Below are 21759 nucleotides of genomic sequence, written 5' to 3'. Positions count from 1 at the left end.
ACAGGATTTGCATGTTATTTTGTATTTTTGTGTGTCCGATTACATCATTTCTACAAAATAAATCAGCCCTTGAGTAGTCTTTTCACCAAATACTTTTATTTTTTTACTTCTACTTCTAAGTAATTCTGCCCTTTTTGCTTTTTGCTACTCAATTTGGGGCTACTCTACCCACCTCTGAGAGAAATCAAAAGTCATGGTTACATTTATTTGATCGACAAATCATTTTAAATGCTCTTGAGTGTGTATTTTATATTTTTCCACGCTCAAATATGGTGAAAAAAATGCATCTTTATTCGTGTGAGGTGACGCCCACATCCACATGAATATTTTCTAAAAGCTTCAGAGGGTGAGAAGCCTCACATAACCTAACATCCATCCCAGACTCCCCTCGTGCCATCGCTTCTCCTCCCTCCTCTGATCACTAATCAATCACCGTGGCAAGGTGGTTTTTTAACCTTGACTTTCTAGATAAAGTTGGACCTGTCAACGCAAAAGGTCAGCACCAGTTGCTAATTAACCGAAAGGGAAATTAACTAACAGAGGATTTCAATGACATTTTCAGCAGAAAGTTAATCCCGCAGAATCCCCATTGAGCGCTTTGTACCCAGATTGAGGAGATTAATGAAAATTTGATGCTAAATATAAGATTTTACCTAAAAGATGGTTGGGATAGATATATAGACACGGGTCAGCTGATAGAAGCAGGATCTCAGAGGAGGATATTTCTGCTTCACGTCGACTTTAACATACAGAGTCGTCTCCTGCGGCTGTCGGCACCTGTAAAGCTCTCCGAGGCGTAAACACAGCCTCCTCCTCCTGCTCCTACCGCCGCAGTCGTGGTTTTGACACCGGTGTCTTTTATTAAGAACGCTGATGTGGCCGCTCGAAAACGCCGGGGCCGGTGTTTTGTGTAAGCCCGACAGCTGAGAGGAATTCAATATTTCAAGGAGATGATGTCAGAAGTGCCAATATGGAGACTGGAGATTGGGGGAGAAAGTCGATACAGTGCGGCTAAAGTCGCGGGGACGTTTTGGCCTCATATAATCTGTTGTGACACCGGCCGGGACAATGCCTGCACTTGATCAATCTGACAGGACGTCAGACATGGATTCACTCTTTTGTCGCAGTGTTGTTAGACAGAGCGCTGTCTGAGTAAAGAGACGGAACAATGTCATGTGACAAGAGGCTAAAGCTAAAGTATACATCCAAGTTCCTTTCACGCTCAGAAACTTTAACTCAGATCAATTTCAGTTTATTCTGTGGACTTCCTTGATTTGTGGTCACAAGCATCAACAGTTTGAGTGAAGTCCTGATATCCTTTGGTTTTAATTCGATGAATATTCATGTCCCGGGACGGCAATCCTTCATCAGATTTCACACACATTCTAAGATACAAGCCACACAGGCAGATCGAATCATTCCCTTCGGTTTTAATGGCTTCCAAGATGAATGGGGTAAAATATGCACTTTTATTCATTGATAGCATCTTTAGGTTGAGGTAATTGAGTCCTTTTTTTTTTTTTTTTTCCTTGCCCCCCCCTCCTCCTTGACTGAATGAATAATGACTTCATCTGATCCCCGGCAAAGCCTCGGAACATTTAGACGAGCCATTGTTCAAGCAGAAGGGGATCCTTTGCTTTTCAGGCATGCACTGTGCTCTCTGTCTTAATTTTTCTTCATTTTAATCCACCCAAACCCACTATTTTTCTCAATAGCTCAACCATGAACCATGTAGTGAGGCACCGGGGTGGGGAGATACCCGCCCGCCCGCTCGCCCGCCTGCTCGCCCGCTCCCCTTACCCTTCCCTTGTCTCCAGTCTGCTACTGGGAGTTTAACAGCAACTGATAAATCAGTCACACTGGTCTCCCAGCTCCTCCAGTCCTCAGGGGAATGGGTTTGGTGTAGTGAGGGGGTGGATGGGGTGGGCGGGGGTAGTTTCAGGCAGTGGAGGAATTTTGCTGCTTTTTATACGCGCTTTGCCCCCTCCCCTCCTTTTCAGAGCAGTTCCTTTATTTGAGGGAGGAGAGATGTTATGTTCTGCTGTTTTTGTAAGCGTGGTGCGTCAGATGAAAGCCTTCTGTGTACAGGGCTTTGCTGCGAGCGCTGCCAGAAAGGGGAAGGGCGCTTCTTTATTTGACATCTTTTTCCCACATGCTCCATTGGCTGGGAGATGCACTCGAAAAATAAAAGACAATTCCGACCCTCCCTTTTTTTTTTTTTCTTTTTCTTTTTCCAGAGAGCTGTCTCAATATGGGAACTTTCTCTATTTCTGAGGCCTTTTTGACCTTCTGCTGCACCGAAGCACAATACTTGAGCGTGACAATAATGCGGCTTGTAGTCCGCCACCAAATTGTGCAACCTATAAACTTATTTAGGCCGTACACACAGTTTGCATGATAAAAGCCTGCAGCTAAGAATCTCTTTCACGGGCTTTGTTTTTGCGCCTCTTTTGCATATTGTAAGGTCTTGAGCAGATGGGAGAGTTACAAAGAGTCTTCTCAAGTTGTCAGAAAGGAATAAGTTATGTACTCTTTCGCAGTCAGTCCAGTAAAAATATATCTCTTTGTCAACTTTCACTTTTAACTGCTTTTATAATTTACCAGTCTCTCACCAGCTGCGAGGACACAAACCGAACAGTTAGATCATTAGTTTTGTTTTGACCTCTGACCTCTTGTCCCCGTAGGTCGGCCTTCTCGACCTGGAGCTGAACCGCCTCACCAAAGCCCTGTTCCTGGCGCAGGTGATTCTCTCCATCGTCATGGTAGCGCTGCAGGGGTTTCTGGGTCCCTGGTTCCGCAATCTCTTCCGATTCATCGTGCTCTTCTCCTACATCATCCCCATCAGGTACTCGGTGACTCTTTGAAATCTTTTTTTTTTTTTACTCAATCGTTTCCTGATCACGACCAGATAAACTCGACCGTACAGTGGTTGTGTTATTATTTTTGGTGGTGGTGGATAACGGTTGTTGTTTGCGATGCTTAGCTTGCGCGTAAACCTGGACATGGGGAAGTCGGCCTACGGATGGATGATCATGAAGGACGAAAACATCCCCGGTACTGTTGTGAGAACCAGCACCATCCCTGAAGAGCTGGGTCGGCTGGTGTATCTGCTGACGGACAAGACAGGTAGGACTCAAACCATAGTGAACAGAAATACAACCTAGACTGAGCATGTTCTCCTTGATAGAAGACTTTGAGGAAGCATGGTCAGCAGTCACACCATGAAACATGCGTCTCTGAATTTGTCTAGGTCTCCCTTGTGCCTCCAAAACAGTTGTGACTCATCAGAGAATGGACATGGGCATTCAGAGGGTGTCCTGTGGTTTCTGGCAACAAGATGTTGTTAGTGGGGGGCCTTTGGGTCCTATGGATTGAGGGGAGGGGCCTCTGTGGATCATCCCACAGATACTTGATCAGTTTGGGATCTAGTGAATTTGGAGGCCAGGTCAACACCTTGTGCTGTTCTTCATGTTTTTTTTGTTTTGTTGTTCCTAAAGCATTTGTGTGTGTTCCTGTGTCATTGCTATGGGGTGGGGGTGCCTGGTCTGGTCTAGGTGGGTGCTACATGTCTAAGTAACATCCACATGAATGAATGCCAGGTCCAAAAGTTTCCTAGTAGAACACTGAATTGTCACAAGATGGTCAATGTTATTTACTCCTCCTGTCAGTGGTCATAATGTTATGCCTGATCAGTGTAGGTTTTATGTTCAATTTCAATGTCACATTATAAAACAATATGGTGCAATAAACCTAAATAAACACTTTTAAATTACCACAATTTATCTATAAACAGCTGGAAGCTTCTATTTAGTATAGGATCAGACAGTGAGTTAGTCATACCTCACTGAGTCAAGTCTTATTTGCTATCCCGTTATTATTTTACATATAAATAAATCCACTAAAGAGCTGAAGTGAGGACAAAAGATCAAGAATCCTACAGTTTCTCTCATCTCACTGTCATGGCCTGGTTCCCTAGTAACCAATAGCTGCTCCTTACTAATGCTGGTCAGTGTTTCAGAGTGATAAACTCCTGCTGTGGACCTAATATGCTTCTTTGTCTTACTCCGCTGATCTACGTAGGAACAGATTAGCTTCAGAGCCAATTTATCCAGGTTGGTAGTTAAAGCACGCGGAGAGAAGAACAAACGATCAATCCATTAGAACTGGTTAACCTCGTGGCTCTAATGTTTTTGGAAGTTAGATGCCCTCTAATCAGCTCTACGCTCTATCAGCACACATGTTGGCGACCGACATCCATTAAACAAGGCCGTTGCCCCCCTTTTCAGGGTTTGTTTTTGTTTCCTTTTAGCGGCTAAACATGCACTCAGTCTTTTTATATGCAGTGTTGTGTCTTGTCTGTTTGTTGGAGAGGACATGCAGTCTCCATATGGATAATGAGATTAGGTCAATGAGAAGCCAGACGCGTCACCCCTGCAAATCCCATGATGCATTGGAGGCAATCTTCTGAGGACAAACGCTGAGCTTTCTATGTTTATTGGCTTTTGGAGATCCTGAATCTTTCATTTTTGAGTGGTGTAATTAAAACATTTGATGTATTGTTCTCCCTGAACAAGCTGTCAGTTTAATTTGATTTGATTATTGAATCTTTGGGAGCAAACAAACACAAGAAATGTATTTAAATGAGGCCTTGAATTTAAATCTAAATACTTTTGTGTTAAGTTTTTGCCAGTCAAGTGACAAACTTGAGTACAGACTGTACATTAGAGGAGACAATTCAGGCTGAGGTATCAGTTGATGTGTTTATGCGTCAAATAATGAGAGACAAGTTGTCTCAACCTGTCACTAAAAAAATCTAAGTCTGAGGGTTTTGTACCACATTTTCAGCTCATCTATACTTTGCATGCTTTTGAAGAGTCTTAAACATAGTAAGTACATATATAACGTATTATTTTCATGTGGTTTGTAATATCTACAATCATCTTCTGGACTCTGCAGGCACTCTGACACAGAATGAAATGATATTCAAGCGACTGCACCTGGGAACAGTTTCCTACGGCACGGACACCATGGATGAGATACAAAGCCACATAATCCAGTCATATGCACAGGTAAGATACCTCACTGCTCTCGGTTGGTATTTGGGTCTGACGTCTGCTTTATATGAAACGAATCCCAACAAAAACTCGGACACACAAAACTGACAACGATGAACAAATACTGTGCCTGCGTCTTGACCAAAACGTTGCACCTGAACACACCGCAAAGGCTACACCCAACGGCCAGCTGGTTCATAAAGTACTGCACCTGTGTGAAAGGAAATATCTCTTCATACCAGCAGGTGGCAGTAGTCTGTGTTCGTCTTTCAAACGTGGAAACACAAAGAGCTACTATTAGCTTGGAGGCTAAAGCTTGTTACATACTCCATGAGAAGCTCACAGGACTGCAAGAACAAGAGAAAAATATTCATACTTCATGACAAAATGTCAAGTGCCGAACTCCGGGGAAATCCTCATCGGGCCCTCCAACTGCAGCATACGCCACATGCGCTAAGCATTGTGGGATATGGATGACGGGACGCGCTTTTCTTATTATTTTCGGATGTCGGCCAGTTGTTTTGATGACTGTGTCCATTGGATCAAGCCGTTCGTTCAGCATGCACCCACACACAGTATGTTGATCTCTATCCAGAAGAGATTAGCGCTCACACTGCAAATATTGGCATCTGGGAGCTAACAGAGCGGCTGCTAGCATTTCCACTTTTCCGCATTAACCACGCCCACTTCCAATTTCTGACCAGTCGCAGAATAGTAACCGGACACCACACGAGAAAAACATCTCTGCTCGCTTGAAGTATTGAGAACAAGCTGCGAGAACAAACTTCTCGCTTCTCGCGTAGTACGCAACAGCCTTAAAGGGGAACTACTGTTTTTTCACAACCTGGGCCTTATTTCTGGCATAAAATCCAGTCATTTACTCACCCAGGTAACGCCGGACTCAAGGGGGAATGGCACTAGCGTACGATAACAAAATATTGGTGAAATGAACGAGTTTCGCGGCAGATAATGCGTTATTTAGAGGCTGCGTTTCGGTGCCCCATTCACTCCCACTATATGGATATACGCAGATCTAAATATCTCCCGAAGGACGAGAAATAAGGTCCAGGTTGTAAAAAACGGTAGTTCCCCTTTAAGAAAAGCCACAAACCGTCGTACACAGCTGGCCTCTCCTGAATCATGCCGATCACTGCACTTTGTCACTTATGGATGATCACGTTGTTGTGAGAATATTTGTCTGTTTGAATGTTTAGATTACACCGAGATGAGAAATGAGAAGAGCCTTCTGTGTGGCCTTAGAACTTTATCGTTTTGTTTACTTTCGTCATTTGCATTAATCTTCTTCTGCTGCTGCTCTATCAGCTGATCTTTCTCACCACTTTATTCCACCACCAACTCAATATGTTGGATCATTCAAAAAGCTGCCAACAGTAACTAGGTAGGGCCACAGACTCTCACAATGGGCTTGGTGTGCCACGGCCTTAAAAGCCTTTTTACTCCTGTCAAGTTCATAATGTGGCTTAATTAATAATTATATATTACATCATAATGGTGAAGATTTTACTTAATATTCTTATTATCACAAACATCTTGTGGAAAATGTTAAGTAGGGCTTATTGTGAGTGCTTCTTCCTGATTTTGATGCCTTTTTACAGTTTGGCTTTAACAAAAAAACAAAAACCACCGGACATCAGTGACTCAGTTTCTCACTTACATTAAGAAAATGCATTGAAACACAAATATGTACCATATTTCACTTGGCCTCTTTCCTGCCTCTTTCTTTCTCTCTCTCTCTCTGTAGAATGGTTTAATCAATTTTTATATTTAGCTAAGGATACGTTTTTCCAGGAAGGAAGCCCATATTGTTCATTCATCACGCGGCGTCCCTGAGAGACTCCCCATACTGTAAGCAAGTGTTTTCCTCACTGGGTGGCTCAGATCTGGCTGCACTCTTGACAGAATGATATTGTTCGCTCTCAGCCAGCTCCAAACAGCTGGTTCGAGGCTGCAGCCATCTGCCCCACACCCTTATGTGTAATCTCAGCTAATGAAAAATGACTAGTCTTTTTAGCGCCGAGCAGCAGCAGGAGCAGAGCAGAGCGGAGCGGAGCGGCAACGTCTCTGTCCGGCAAATTGTACTGTCAAAGTAAAATGTCAGATTTGACGTTGGTTAATAACAGAGCATTACTGAAATTGTTTTATTTTAATCTAAACACTTGCCTTCGGATAAGGATAAGTCGTCTGTTCTGTAGAACTGGGTCAGTAATTTAGATTTTTTTATAATTAGTAGAATCAAATAATGCATCTGCTAACTCATGCAAACCTTTTGTGTTTTACATGCACAAGGCTACCTAAAGGGATAATGTGTCACGTCTTCAGTAGCGCCCGTCTTGTTTGACAAACTGACCTAATAATCTTCCTATAGATCTTTCTGTCGCTCTAGATAAAGGTTGTCATCTTTAGTCGGTGCCCTGCTCCCCGTCGGCCCCCTCTGCCTGACACGATTGACGGTTAATAATAAGCTAAACTCTAATGCTCCAGTAGAGCACGACGGCCCCTGTCAAACACAGCTGGGGCTGTCGGGCCTGCTCGCCAGTCACCGCGCAGTTTAACTGATGGTTTACGACAAAGCGGCCGCGCTCATAAAAGGCCCCCAAAGCAGATATAACACGATAAAGACTGTGATATACCACCTCACTGCGTCAGTTAGCCTGAACAGGAATGTTAGATTGACTGTGTGCAGGGATCCTGTAGTCGGGATAAGATTAGAAATATGCACCAATCAGGCATAACATTATGACCACCTTCCTAATACTGTGTAGGTCTCCCTTGTGCCTTCAAAACAGTTGTGACTCATCAGAGAATGGACATGGGCCTTCTGAGGGTGTCCTGTGGTGTCTGGCAACAGGATGTTGTTAGTGGGGGTGCTTCTCCCATGGCAGCCATCTTTGCTGTAACTAAATCAACTCCGCGGCGCTCAGATGACATGCAAAGCCCAAATAGCTAGTTTCAAAAATAACATTTAAAGTGATATATTAAGGTGGATTAAAGTTAAAGAGCAGTTTGTCATCACTAATTGCCGCTTGCGGATTTGCTCTACAACCATCTTAAATAAGTCCATTTGACTCGGGTCATTCACAAGCTATTAATGTTTCAGGGGACGTCCCAGCCGTCCGGTGGTGGCTCCAGCGGTGGGGCCACGCCAGCGAGGAAGACCCAGGCGTCGGCGCCGAAGGTCCGCAAAAGCGTCAGCAGCCGCATCCACGAGGCCGTGAAGGCCATTGCCCTGTGCCACAACGTCACGCCGGTCTACGAGTCGCACGTGGGCGTGAACGGAGAGGCCGAGTTCGCGGAGGCCGACCAGGACTTCAGCGACGACAACCGCACGTACCAGGCCTCCAGCCCAGACGAGGTACGAAAGAGTGAAGTCATGAAGTTATTTGTGATCATCTAAGTCTATTTTCTTATTCATTCCAGAGAAAACCCTCTTTATGATTTATTTTTATATTTATCAGCGATCTTAAATGACCCCAGTTTGTCATTATGGTCGTTTCATGAGCAGAAAGTCAGAGGCCATGAACTCCTTGTAGAGGCTAAGCTCTTTAATTGTCTCCATTTAATTCTTGAGTGTTTACTGCCCCGACTGACGGAAGAATGCCTCTCGATCCCCCTAAGGCCTCCCCACGGCCTCCTTTCCTCTGGTCGCGTCTCTGTAGACAAATCTAAGAAGAAAGACGGTGATGATTTAATACTGGGAGCACAGGTATTTATTTAAGAATGGTTTAATATATATTGAATCTCCTACCACGCCCTCCCTCTTCGACATCACCGCCACGTTTATCAGCCCTGACATGTGAAGCCTTCGTGAAACCTGCACACTTTCAACCGGAGCGGGGAAAAAAACAGAAGAAAGATAAATCTCACTTTTCCATTTTGCCTCTGTGTCCTCCCCCTGAGTTGATGTATATATTTATTTATATCCCTTCACCCTCCGCTCCAGCTCTCCTCTCTCCATTGTCTCAAACTGCTCGGGCTGATCAATATTTAATTTTCTCTCAGAGACGATGAGAGGTGGAGGTCTTGTCATTGTTGGTGGAGCGCTCCCCTTTCGCCTTTTTACTCTATTCTTTGTTCTTCCTCCGTCCTTTTTTTAATTTATTTTTTTTATCTTCCTCTGCTCGGCCTCATCGACTGCGGCTTCAGATCTCGGCCCACTGTACTGTACTGTACCTCTGTGTTAGTGACAGTTTGTTCGGCCCTGGCTCTCATCAGCTCGGCTCCTCTAAGGTAATGGGTCGTCATTAAGGAGATGAAGCAGACCGGCTACCGAGGTCAGAACACGGGTCATCAGCCGTGCTCTGAGCAGAGTCCTCCTCTGACCTCTGACCCCAATAATATTAGACAAGAGCATTTGACTGTAGCTCTTAATGACTACCATGTTCGGTGGTGTGGGTTCCTCTATCATCTTCAGTTGCGTTGTAGCTGGTAGTCTCAGTGAGAATGCTGTCTGTGTATGTATATATGTACAATAATGGAGGATTTATGATAAAAAGTATGATTTTGTGGGATGATCGAGACCTTGTTTCAGGACAAGAACTTACAAAGCTCTAAGTGAACTTGTCCTCGGTTCATGTCCACTCTCCTTTCCCGGCTTGGGCAACACTTGACAAGTTCCAGGAGTTTGAGGGTTTTAAGGAACTCTCTCGTTATTGGTCGAGAGCAGCCGTCGCTCGAGATTCGTCGAACTACTGTGATGGAGCAGTCGCATTCATTTTACAACTATGTGTCAGCTGCAATGATTGCAGTGTTGGCGGTTTAATTCCTGACTCCTCACCACATGCCAAAGTGTCCATGGCCAAGACACTGAACCCCCAAACCTTGCAAACTAGTTCTATTGTCCAACCCTGTGTGAAAGGATGAATGAGAAACAGTAGTGCTCTCTAATGATTAACCAGAGCTAATTAAAGACCATACCTAATAAATACCCATTAATACTAATATAAGAAATGTAATTAGATTATACAAGAGTTGTCCTTATAAAACGTTTGATAATGTAAGAAGAGAGTGTTCAGTCTTCATGCTCTTCCTCATTTATTTACCTACTATGTAATAGGTAGATAAATAGGTACACTAGTGGAAATCAATGTATTTTAATGTAACAGTCCTGCACTAAAACCTCCATAAAGAATGTTATAATGTTAAGTTTATGTTAAAACAGCGTCGGGAAGGCGGTCATTGAACTGTATGATCATTTTGGAGGATGTAGTTTGTGATGCTGTTAAACTGGACTGAATTAAAAAGCCTTTCTGTTATTTCGTAGTACTATAAACCACAGCCCCCTAAATACAAATTAATTCACAGCTCTCTTAGTTATTTTAAACAAATTCTAAACAGGCAAGTGAGTGTGTTTTGTTCATTTTTCTCATTATATTAATACTTTCCAGACAGTAAAAATGCAAAATATATACAATGTGATGTCAGATAATCAATGCCAGAACTTTTTATCCTAAATTAACACATTTTGCAAAGATTAAATTCCTCTACTACTGCTTGGAAACTCACCAAAGTTGTTAAATTCACCCTAAGAGAGGTAGTGTACATCCTTTCTGTTGTTGCCACTGACTTTACAGCAAAAGAATTGAACATTTAAGGGTCCATTTGCTGCCGTATCGATTAGCGTGATCACCAAAACATTGTGAACACAGTTGAACTAATTGATCAGGTTGCTTAAAGCCACAGTTGTAAAAAAAAAAAAAAAAAAAAACAGCATTACAGTGTCGTAACATATAATCCACATGCAGGTTTACTTTAGTTTCTGTTGTGCTGATAAAGTAGAAGGAAGGGTTAGGATCCTCAGCACATGTGGTGTGTGAGTGAGTGTGTGTGTGTGTGTGTGTGTAGCTATGTGCAAACACACACACACACACACACACACCAGGATAATGACACACAGATGTGTGTTAAGTAAATATAGGCAGCCCTTTTTACGGAGCTCAAAGGGGGAGCAGGAGAAATGATGGGGTATTAGCAGGAAGTTCCAATTTGTAGGTCAGAGTATAATAACAACCTTTGAGTGAGCAAATTGAAAATGAACCCATTGAGAATTGAGTCGTGTGCAGCTGAACGCTCACTCGGGGGGCCGCAGTTCCTGCTGAGGAGAAAAAGAGGAAAGAGAAACAGAAAAACACTTATCTGGAGCTGAATGAGGAGAGCTCAGCAGCTCTGGAGATACCCTCACTCTCTGTTGTCCTTCAGCTGCAAGCAAAATGACATTTGATCCTCTTACAGTCTGCATCCATGCACACAAAGTAATTTTCCCTTTTATTTAATTAATATAAAACATTTATAACCCCTTTTATTTAATTAGGATCAGTCCACATGGAGCAAAAACTCCTAACTTTCCTATTTCAATTAAAGCTGGAGCGCTGTTGTTGTTGTCGCCGCCGTCTAAGGGTCGACGCGTTCGTTAGAGGTCATCCATGCTCTTGTGAGTCTTTCACGATTGTGCGTATTTCTCAGGTGGCGCTGGTGAGGTGGACGGAGAGTGTCGGCCTGACCCTGGTGAACCGGGACCTGACCTCCCTGCAGCTGAAGACGCCTTCTGGACAGATCCTGTCCTTCTACATCCTGCAGATCTTCCCCTTCACCTCCGAGAGCAAAAGGATGGGCATCATAGTCCGGGTGGGGGGGGCCTTGTGTGTTATGATATTGTGTGGATGCGGCTTTTCTGTGTGGTCTGAGTCGCGTGTAGTATTTTAATGAATGTATAACGTTTAATTTTCCTTTTGATTCAGGAGGAAACGACAGGAGATATCACTTTCTACATGAAGGGCGCCGATGTTGCCATGGCGAGCATTGTCCAGTATAACGACTGGCTGGAAGAGGAGGTAAAGACTTAAAGCCGTAAATCTCTGCACACTGAGGGTGCATTCATGCAGTGCCAGCGGACTGGAGAACGTTGCTTATTCCACATGTTCATTCACTGATCCTTGTCTTTTAAGCTGCATAAATGGCACAAATGCATATTCTGTGGACAGAAAACTCTGTCCAAGTGTGACCTTTGCAGCCAGTTCGTCCTTTAGAAGTTAAATCTAATCTTAAAGTATGTTTCTAAAACAACAAGAGCCTCTGCTTCTTTTTGATTCATCACATTAACCAAGTGACAAACGCTCACAGCGGTCATTTTAAGTTCAAATACTGTCAATCGGGACGTTTCATCGAGAGAGATCAACAGGCTGTCTACACCAGTTTGGTGGCTGAAGGTCTCATGTGCATATGTTCATAATTATATTGGCATTATTGAGTCATTTAGCACCGGGGGCAGCTTTTGATTTAATTAGTGACCCAGATAAAGTTGGAGTAATTACAGTATGTCATATTCTTGAACAATGGTGCTAATGACGTCCCGTTGGCTGTTAATATCCCGCTGTCGGATCAGCTGGCGCCGCGGTTACTCTGCTTGTCAATAACCAATCAACAGGACGGATTCAACCTATCGGTGTTTCATATCAAATATAAACCGCCATCCGTCCGTCCCTTTGTTTTACTGTGCCCTCTGAATTTTACCAGAGGGTATGTTATTCAATATTGATTGCTTTTGGTGTTGGTAACAATATGCTGTTATTCACAGCACTGTGTGTGCTGTACTTATATAGCAGCTGCTCTGATGGGATATTGCTCTGCATGCAAAAACATTTCTTCTAAATAAATCAAAATGTGGGCCAAAAACAAAAGCTTTAAAAAGATCAAACTCCTTGTTTCTTTTCTGTCAGTGTGGGAACATGGCCAGAGAGGGCCTGAGGACGCTGGTGGTCGCGAAGAAGTCTCTGTCTGAGGAGCAGTATCAGGACTTTGAGGTACGGATGGACTCCTAAATGCTTCACATACTCCTCCGTGTTCAGTTTCCTTCATTGAGTCTCTGTTTTCTGTTTAAAGCTGAAGGTAGGTTTATAATTCGGCTTTGTATCTATGCCGTAGTCGTGACGCATACCTACCCAGAGATGTTACCACATGTAGCAGCAATGCAGACTCCAGCACACGTCTAATGAAGAAGTTCGGTAGCTCCAGATCCTACCCTGTACCCATGCCGTTGCCTTGACGTTCACCTCCCCAGAAATGTAATAATACGTCACAGCAACACAGACTGCAACAACTGTGGCTGCTCAATCACCGTCTCCTCAGATGTTGCAGTTATTTCTATAAAAGCAACTTGTTTAGAATCAATTAGCTTCAACTCCAGTATCGTGGATGTAGACAGAAACCCTCAAAACGTCCTTCAGATGTTTTTTAGCGGCTTATTCATTCATTCGTCTTCTGTAACCGCTTGTTCCTGGTAAGAGCCTATTCCAGCTGTCATTGGGCGAGAGGCGGGGTACACCCTGGACAGGTCTCCAGTCTATCTCAGGGCTAACACAGAGAGACAGACAACCATTCACACTCACACCTACGGCCAATTTAGAATCACCAATGAATGGACGGTGGGAGGAAGCTGGAGAACCTGGAGAGAACCCACGCAGACACCCCGCGCAGACACAGGGAGAACATGCAAACTCCACACAGAAAGAAAGGAACCAGTAGAACCCAGGACCTTCTCGCTGTGAGGCATCAGTGCCAACCACCTCGCCACTGTGCCGCCCTTTTAGCGGCTTAACTACAGATAATTCTTGACACATCAGAGCAGAAGTATAAATATTTAAAGCTGCTTGAGACCAGAGGTTACGGCGTCGGTTCTGTGTAGATCTGCTGCAGCCGTATAAACCAAGTTTTGCTGTAACTTCTACTGCGCTCACCTCTTCTCCTCCCTCTTTGCCCAGAACCGCTACAACCAGGCGAAGCTGAGCATCCACGACCGAGCCCTGAAGGTTGCAGCGGTGGTGGAGAGTCTGGAGAGGGAGATGGAGCTTCTGTGTCTGACCGGAGTGGAGGACCAGCTACAAGCGGACGTCAGGCCCACGCTGGAGCTGCTCAGAAATGCTGGAATTAAGGTTCGTTCAGGACTGGCAGAGAGATGAATACCTCGAGCTTCTGAGCAGTGGTTCAGGACGCACAAAGAAGAAGAAATTCAGTCTGTTTCTAAACTCGTCTCTCATTTGCTCAGATCTGGATGTTGACCGGGGACAAGCTTGAGACGGCTACGTGCATCGCCAAAAGCTCCCATTTGGTCTCCAGAAGCCAAGACATCCACGTCTTCAAACCGGTACTCTACTTTTATTTATTTGTTTGTAAATATAACGCGCCACTACTTGATGGGCAGACAGCAAAAAAAGGCCTTAAACGTTCTCGTGGCTAATTGTGTTGTGTGGCTCTCGAGCAGGTCTCGAACCGAGGAGAGGCCCATCTGGAGCTCAACGCCTTCAGAAGGAAACATGACTGTGCTCTGGTCATCTCTGGGGACTCCTTAGAGGTACTTACAAAATAGCGCAGCATTTTCTTTGCACAACAGATGATGCAGAGGATGCAGCCAAACAAGGATAAAGAGTGTGCCTCGGCCAAAACTAGTCATTTGTTTGAGTTCAGCCCAGGTCTTGAGGATCTGGACAGGAAATATAAATCTACGCAAAGACTTTTATGCTTTCTCTGAACTATATGTGTCAGTGTATAATAAATAATAGCGACTTACGCTTTGTGTCCTGTCCTTTGTGGTGCTGCAGGTGTGTTTGAGGTATTACGAGCACGAGTTCGTGGAGCTGGCATGTCAGTGTCCAGCCGTCGTCTGCTGCCGCTGCTCGCCGACTCAGAAGGCCCAGATCGTCACGCTCCTCCAGCAGCACACGGCCAACAGAACCTGCGCCATAGGTGAGTGCTGACAGGTGACAACGGCGTCGCACTCGTTAGCCTGTGAGACGGTTGGCTCCGGTCCACGGAGAGTCTGGGAAAATACGCCGGTGTTGATTCAGCGCCGCCCCCTCAGGGGATGAAAACGGTGGATAAAACTGTCTGTTGGACAGATTAATTAATTAACCGGTCCAGATTCATACTTTGTTTGACGTCTGGAAGAGAAGTGCGTCTGAGTAGACGCATAACTCACCCTGCCATCGCACAGACAGTTTAACTGCACTAATTTTAAGCAAGCTGCAGAAAATGTGTTGGTGTAGTTGCTCAATGTGTCCACAAGATGGCAGTAAAAACTCAGACATTACAAAACATAATCTGGCTTCTTTTTAATTTTAAATGCGTCTTTTGTTTCTGTTTTGCTGCAGGTGATGGAGGAAATGATGTCAGTATGATCCAGGCTGCAGACTGTGGCATCGGGATTGAAGGAAAGGTAAAGGCCCACGCACGCTTTCCTTTTAAGAGCCCCAAAAACTTCAAATTCACAACTTTGAATAGCTTTAATAAGTTGTGTATTTGCTCAAACCTTTCCCTGGAGACCACACGTCTTTACTAAGCTGTAGATTACTGTTAAACACGGCTCTTAAAGCCTGAGTTACACATGTTGTAACTGCTTTTATTTTTATATAGTCTGTATATTTCCTGTACAAACTCAGCCCAGTCTGCTCTGGTTGGTCAACCTCAGTGGTGTGAGGAGGCTCTGCTGCTTGTGAGGCATTCTGGGACATAGATAAGATAGATAAGATTTAAGATTATTTGTCACATGCACAGTGAAATGTATTTTTGCACCTGCAGCCAGTAGTAGAAAAAAAAAGTACTGCAGTACAAGAGTAGTAATTGCAATTGGGGGTAGTTCATATATATATATATATATATATATCTATATCTATATCTATACACACATTTACAGTATTGAAAGCAGCTATGTGAGTGGTGCAGTGGTATTTAAGTCCGGCTAAGGCTCAGAGTTGAGCAGGCGGATGGCATGTGGATAGAAACTCTTCTTCAGCCTCTCAGTCTTTGTCCTCGGGCATCGGAAACGCCGACCTGATGGCAGTAGAGAGAAGAGAGAGTGTCCGTGTCTCATTTTAGAATTGGATGCAACATTAGTTTACGCCCCTGAGTGCTGGATGTGTTGCAGAGATAATTAATTAATATCATTTTAATACACTGTTGGGCCGTGTGTTCTTTCCTTCACACGTGTCCGTCGTTTTCCCGTAGGAAGGGAAGCAGGCGTCGCTGGCTGCAGACTTCTCCATCACTCAGTTCAAGCACATCGGTCGGCTGCTCATGGTCCACGGCAGGAACAGCTACAAACGCTCGGCGGCGCTCGGGCAGTTCGTCATGCACAGAGGCATGATCATCTCCACCATGCAGGTACGGCGCTGATTAAAAAATGCTGACTAAAGCCAAGCTCCTGGGCTCCGGCTTGTCTTTTGATTTTATGACACACTTGTTTCCGTTTCTTGTCCTCAGGCCGTCTTCTCCTCCGTATTCTTCTTTGCCTCCGTTCCCTTGTACCAAGGCTTCCTCATGGTCGGGTGTGTACCTCTTCTAATAGCAATAACTGACGGTGATAAAGGTTGCTGGCCGTCTAATGTTTGTTCTTTTGTTTGCAGGTACGCCACAATCTACACCATGTTCCCCGTCTTCTCCTTGGTTCTGGACCAAGATGTGAAGCCGGAGATGGCGCTGCTCTACCCAGAGCTTTATAAAGACCTCACCAAGGTAACCAGCTTTTCTTTTTAACATCCTCCTTTGATTTAGCAGCTCTGTGTTTCCCACTCATAAATGCTGTTTCATTCTTTCAGGGTCGTTCATTATCTTTCAAGACTTTCCTAATCTGGGTTTTGGTCAGCATCTATCAAGGTAAGTCGAACCCTGAAAGTTTTACAGCACCCAACTACAGCACGACAGTATCTGTAAAGGACCAGTCTGGCATGGCGGACTGTCAAAGCAACTCCTCAACCACCATTTCATCATGTGTGCTGCGTCTAATACCAGGGTCCCCGGCCCCCCCTCTCCCTTCAAACTCCCAGACAGCCCGTTTCTCAGTATCTTAGGTTTCCAACCGCCATCCGCTTTTACATGCGGGCTTTTGTCCGTCCAGTAAATCGATATTTCTGTAATCGCTAAGCCATGCAGCGTGTGAGAAAGATCTATGTTCTAGCTCGAGCGTGACTTCCTGACAGCTCGAGGTTTTTTAATTAAAAGCCAAAACCAGCCTTCTGAGAGGGGGGGAGAAAATAAAAAATTAAAAAAATGAGAGGACAACAGCGCAGGAGGGAAATATTTACCGTTCCCCTTAATTTATTACAGCGTTTAAACTGCTGGAATGCACCGTATGAAGACTATGGAGGAGGGAGGAAAAAAAAAAGCAATTATGTGATCAGTTATAGGCTATTAAGCTCAATTTGTGCAGCGTTATAATGAAGCAAGAGGGCTATCGAGATACAGTAAGGCGCCCGGCGATGAGCGTCTGGAGACGTCTCTCCTGAGCGAGACACACTGGGACACATTGTGCATCTTTTACCCTCGTAAATAATGTTAGTGAAGCGCTCCTTATCTCCAGACACATTAATCCTCTACTCCCACTTCACTGTTTGGAATATCTGGAGCTGCTCTGGGCAAAAATACTGCACTTGCCAGTTCATTAGGTACACTAGTTAAAAGAAAACGTGTTCTAATACAGCAGTCCTGCACTAAATCTTATCTTTGTGGCTGTAGAAAGGTGGTCATTGAACTGGATGATCATTTTTGGAGGATGTTGTTTGTGGTTTCTGTTGTTTAGCCTTTCACTCTGGCTAAAATAGGGTTGTCAGAATATTAGGAACAGGTTTCGAAACAGCACAATTCAATAGAACAACAAACAACAGCCTCCAAAGTGAAAACACTGAATCAACAGCTAAATGTTAACTACAATAACCTTCATGAAGATAATATTCAGTGGAGGATTGAGTCCGTTTTCACTAGCGTACCTAATAAAATGGCAAGTGAGTCCACATCCTCAACCGTGCATGCGTCACCCCGGTCGGTTTCTCTCCTCTGGCGCCACCAGGTGGCATCCTCATGTACGGCGGGCTGGTGCTGTTCGAGTCGGAGTTCGTGCACGTCGTGGCCATCTCCTTCACGGCGCTCGTCCTCACCGAGCTGCTGATGGTGGCGCTGACCATCCGCACCTGGCACTGGCTCATGGTGGTGGCCGAGTTCTTCAGCCTGGGCTGCTACCTCGCCTCGCTTGCCTTCCTCAACGAGTACTTCGGTAGGTTCCACGTCTCTGCTCCTAAAAAAAATCTTCGAATATTGCTGTGGAATTAAATTAGTTTTGGATGTTTTTTTGTGCACCGGAAGAAGTTTCACCGCTAATCCAAGTAGTTACTTCAGTTTGTAAATGGCTAGTGAGGAGGTTAGCACAAGATAAGGTTCATTCGTTTGATTTTATGCCTTTACCTGCTAAATATTTTCTATATTAATAACATTCAATTAATTGTCCTCTGATCATTCACTTCAGATGATTCTGTAGATACTTAAAGAGGGGGTCTCTATCTTCTTTGCTGCTTTCTGTTTAGCTCGATGTAACCTCAGTGTTGTTCTGTAGTTCAAACGTCAGCTGTGTCTTCTTCTTCTTCTTCTTCTCCTTCTTCGTCCTGATCTCTTTCTTTCCTCTCTGCTAACCTTTGTGTACTGCACTCACTGTTTCTGCTGCACTTCTTTTCTGCTTCTGTATGTCGGCGACAGGCATAGGCAGGGTGTCCTTGGGAGCTTTCCTTGGTAGGTCTGCAGCCTGTGGATTCATCCCGTTCACCCCACCCCCCCTCACGTTTCCGTGTTTCAGTGTGCCGTCGTTTTATTTTACTGCATCGTTTTACCTCATCACTGCAAGTCTTTTATTATCTTACGTGTCAGTGTCATGCCTGGTTTTCTTTGTTTTTTTTTTTTTTTTGGTGCTGTGATGAAGATGCATCTGATTTGGACTGATCAATATCTGAACCGTTCCTGTTTCTCGACCGTGACAGAGCTGTGACATGTTTTCCGTTTCCTCCCTCCAGACCTGTCCTTCATCACGACCTGGCCTTTCCTGTGGAAGGTGTCCGCCATCACGCTGGTCAGCTGTCTTCCTCTCTACATAATCAAATACCTGAAGCGCAAGTTTTCTCCGCCGAGCTACTCCAAGCTCTCCTCGTGAGCCGGACTCTGGGTCACGTTCGTTAGGACTGCGCTTGTTTTTTTGTTTTGTTTTTTCTTTTCTTACTCGCTGATCGGCAGGTGATGGACAGGTGACCCGCGCTGGTCGAGAAACCACTGGAACAATCAAAAACTGACAGATATGAATTTGTTCTTTGGGTTTATATCACTTGGGATTACTTGAAAAGACGGAGCACATAATAAAAGACTGCAAACAGACAGATTTAAAGACGATGTCGCTGCACTTGAAAGACCTGAAGCATTAAACCCTCTTTTGTCAAAAAGGGTCAATTTGCCTTCTTTCTTTCTTTCTGTCTTTCTCTCTTTTTTTTTTAAACCGAATCAGTTTCAAGACTCATTTTTATAAAGTTTGTTGCTTTCAAATCTTTTATACGTGCTGTTCTTTTTAAAGTGTTGTTTTTTTTATTAGAGGTGCACCGGGCATCGTCTCTGAACAGTCGCTGTAAGGGATCAAAATGTCGCATGTTACTGTAAATAAAACAAAAACATGCAGCTCTGATCGCTGCCGCTGTCAATGTACAACCTCACTTCTTGTACAAATGTGCATTAACCAAAAATATGACGACATTCAAAAGACAAATGCTGGCCAGATACCTCCTCCTCCTCCTCCTCCTCCTCGTCTTTTTTTTTTTTTTTTTTTCCATCCGTGATGTAAAACCAGCACTCCTCCTCAGCAACACTAAATGTTGACGTTGTTGTTCGGCCTTGAGTTACGCTGCATTATTTGACATTACAGATGTATGTCGGCGGCCGCCAGCTGTCTTGGCGGCTCGCTTCGTGCCTCATCGCGATGTCTGTCATTGTATTAAAGCGTCTGTCTCACAGCAGCGGACGTTAAGCAGTCAGAGGTTTTGCTGCTTTTCTTGTAAAACAAAAAAAAATAATGTCAAAAGACGTCGAGTCTTTTTAAGGAGGAATGAGTTTTATCATTCTGTGTAACGTCAGTGTAAAGCATGTGTTGGAATAAATAAATAAAAATAAATAATGACAGACCATCTTTTAAATGTTAGTTCTGTTTATTAGTCTGAATCATAATTGAGTCCAACTCAGGTCTTTAATGTTTTGCTAAGTTCGTATTAACCGCACTGTAAAACTGTAGCTACACTGAAAAAAAATATATAATAATTTGGGAAAGAGTCGATGCGGCTGAGACACTTTAATGCAAATTGCATTTATTATTATTATTATTATTTCTGATTTACATTCTTACACGGAGAAATTCCGAATGTTGATTCCTGTGTTTTCTGTTCAGACCTGTGTTGATTTTTCTTTCTCTTCTTTTTTTTTTTTTTTTTTTTGTGCTTTCCGTGTCCTACATTGCGCTTTCTAACACTATGTCTGTTATTTATAAAACTGTTAAACGATTAATAAAAAGAAAGAAACAGTTAATGCTGAAGAGATTCTCTGTTTTCCTTTATGAGCAAACCTGCTGTCAAGGTTTTATCGTGTAGTTCATCATGTGGCCACTAGAGGGAGACAGAGACTGAGTGAATGACAATGAGTCTGAGTCTCAAAGTCAAATTTAGACTTTGAGACTCAATTTTATGTCTCTTCTTAGGTTAAATTTATTCAAATTTAACATTTTAAACCACCATAATAACAGTTCAGCTCAGTATCAGAAGGAAATTATTGAGCTTGACACATTTCTCATGTTATTTCCGAATGTATTTTTAAATCTGCACATTCTGCCTGCTTCTGTTGGGCTTGTACTTCAACATGTTTTCTATTCTCAGCACTTTATCTTATTATTTTTTTTTTATTTATTTATCGATCCTCAGTGATGGACAGGTAAACCCGTGCAGGTCAAGAAACCAAAAACTTAGAGAAATTAATAGTTCTTTGGGTTTATATCACTTGAAAAGAAGGAGCACGTAATAAAAGACTGCAAATGGACGGATGTCACTTCACTTTAAAGGCTTGAAACAGGCTGATTTATTCAAATTTAACATTTTAAAGCCCTATAATAACAGCTTTACTGTGGTAGCATGTTTTAAAAGGAAATTATTAAGCTCAAGTTATTTAGTCGTGTATTTAAATCGGCATATTCTGTCTGCTTCCTCTGGTTTTGTTAGACTTGTAGTTCTTGAGACCGGTCTCAAGACCACTTTTTCGTGGTCTTGGTCTTGTCGCGGCCTCGACAGTCTTTGGTCTCGGTCTTGTCTCGGTCTCAGGTCTCTAGGTCTCGCAATGTCTCGGACTGGCCGAGCAGTCTCGAAGGGAAAGGCAGGCACAGTTTTTTTTTTTTTTTTGATATCATTAAAAAAATCACATGCATTTTGTGACACAGAAGGCGTTGGCGCTCGTCCTCTCACTCAAAATGTCAGCGAATTCGTCAGTCGTCAGGTTTGGTTTTACAGACCATAAAGAGTTTGTTTACCACACAACTAACAAGAAGAAGCATTCTGCAATATGCAAATTTTAACAGTACGGTACGGTGTCACTGCACAGTCTGTCAATCCGTGACCGTGAGAACACACACAGGCTTAATCCCTCTCGTGCCTACATGATCAACATTCAATGCAGCCTTATTTTATTATTATATATTTTATTTTATTAAATGTTGGATGTATAATGGTTGTCCTCTTCTGTGTGGCCCTATGAGCCTATCATGCCACTACAGCTGCAGAATGGTTTAGGCTACAGATTCTGTAGAGAACAACATCAGACCTTATAGAGTAGAAGTGTATTTTCTGTTAAGATTGGTTTC

The 21759-nt window shown here is 43.6% G+C and overlaps 1 protein-coding gene across 3 annotated transcripts in view; it reads left to right on the top strand.

Moving 5' to 3' along the window:
* atp9b (ATPase phospholipid transporting 9B) overlaps positions 1–20545 on the top strand; it is a 41606-nt gene extending 21061 nt beyond the window's left edge. For 2 of the 3 annotated variants that reach the window (XM_084563937.1, XM_084563939.1), the window contains 18 exons: positions 2685–2845; positions 2984–3126; positions 4957–5069; positions 8173–8427; positions 11535–11696; positions 11810–11902; positions 12788–12871; positions 13829–13999; positions 14113–14211; positions 14329–14418; positions 14666–14810; positions 15215–15279; positions 16068–16223; positions 16323–16387; positions 16466–16574; positions 16658–16715; positions 17905–18108; positions 18896–20545. In XM_084563937.1, the coding sequence (XP_084420063.1) occupies positions 2685–2845; positions 2984–3126; positions 4957–5069; positions 8173–8427; positions 11535–11696; positions 11810–11902; positions 12788–12871; positions 13829–13999; positions 14113–14211; positions 14329–14418; positions 14666–14810; positions 15215–15279; positions 16068–16223; positions 16323–16387; positions 16466–16574; positions 16658–16715; positions 17905–18108; positions 18896–19032 (2310 nt within the window). In that variant the 3' untranslated portion in view covers positions 19033–20545. The remainder of the gene's footprint in view (positions 1–2684; positions 2846–2983; positions 3127–4956; positions 5070–8172; positions 8428–11534; positions 11697–11809; positions 11903–12787; positions 12872–13828; positions 14000–14112; positions 14212–14328; positions 14419–14665; positions 14811–15214; positions 15280–16067; positions 16224–16322; positions 16388–16465; positions 16575–16657; positions 16716–17904; positions 18109–18895) is intronic. The other variant, XM_084563938.1, reaches the window with a different exon arrangement.
* Positions 20546–21759: the final 1214 nt, after the last annotated feature.

Source organism: Chelon labrosus (assembly GCF_963514085.1).
Source record: "Chelon labrosus genome assembly, chromosome: 16".
Taxonomy (NCBI): Eukaryota; Metazoa; Chordata; class Actinopteri; order Mugiliformes; family Mugilidae; genus Chelon; species Chelon labrosus.
Note: the sequence above shows the minus strand (reverse complement) of the source record. Positions and strands in the feature narration are given on the sequence as shown.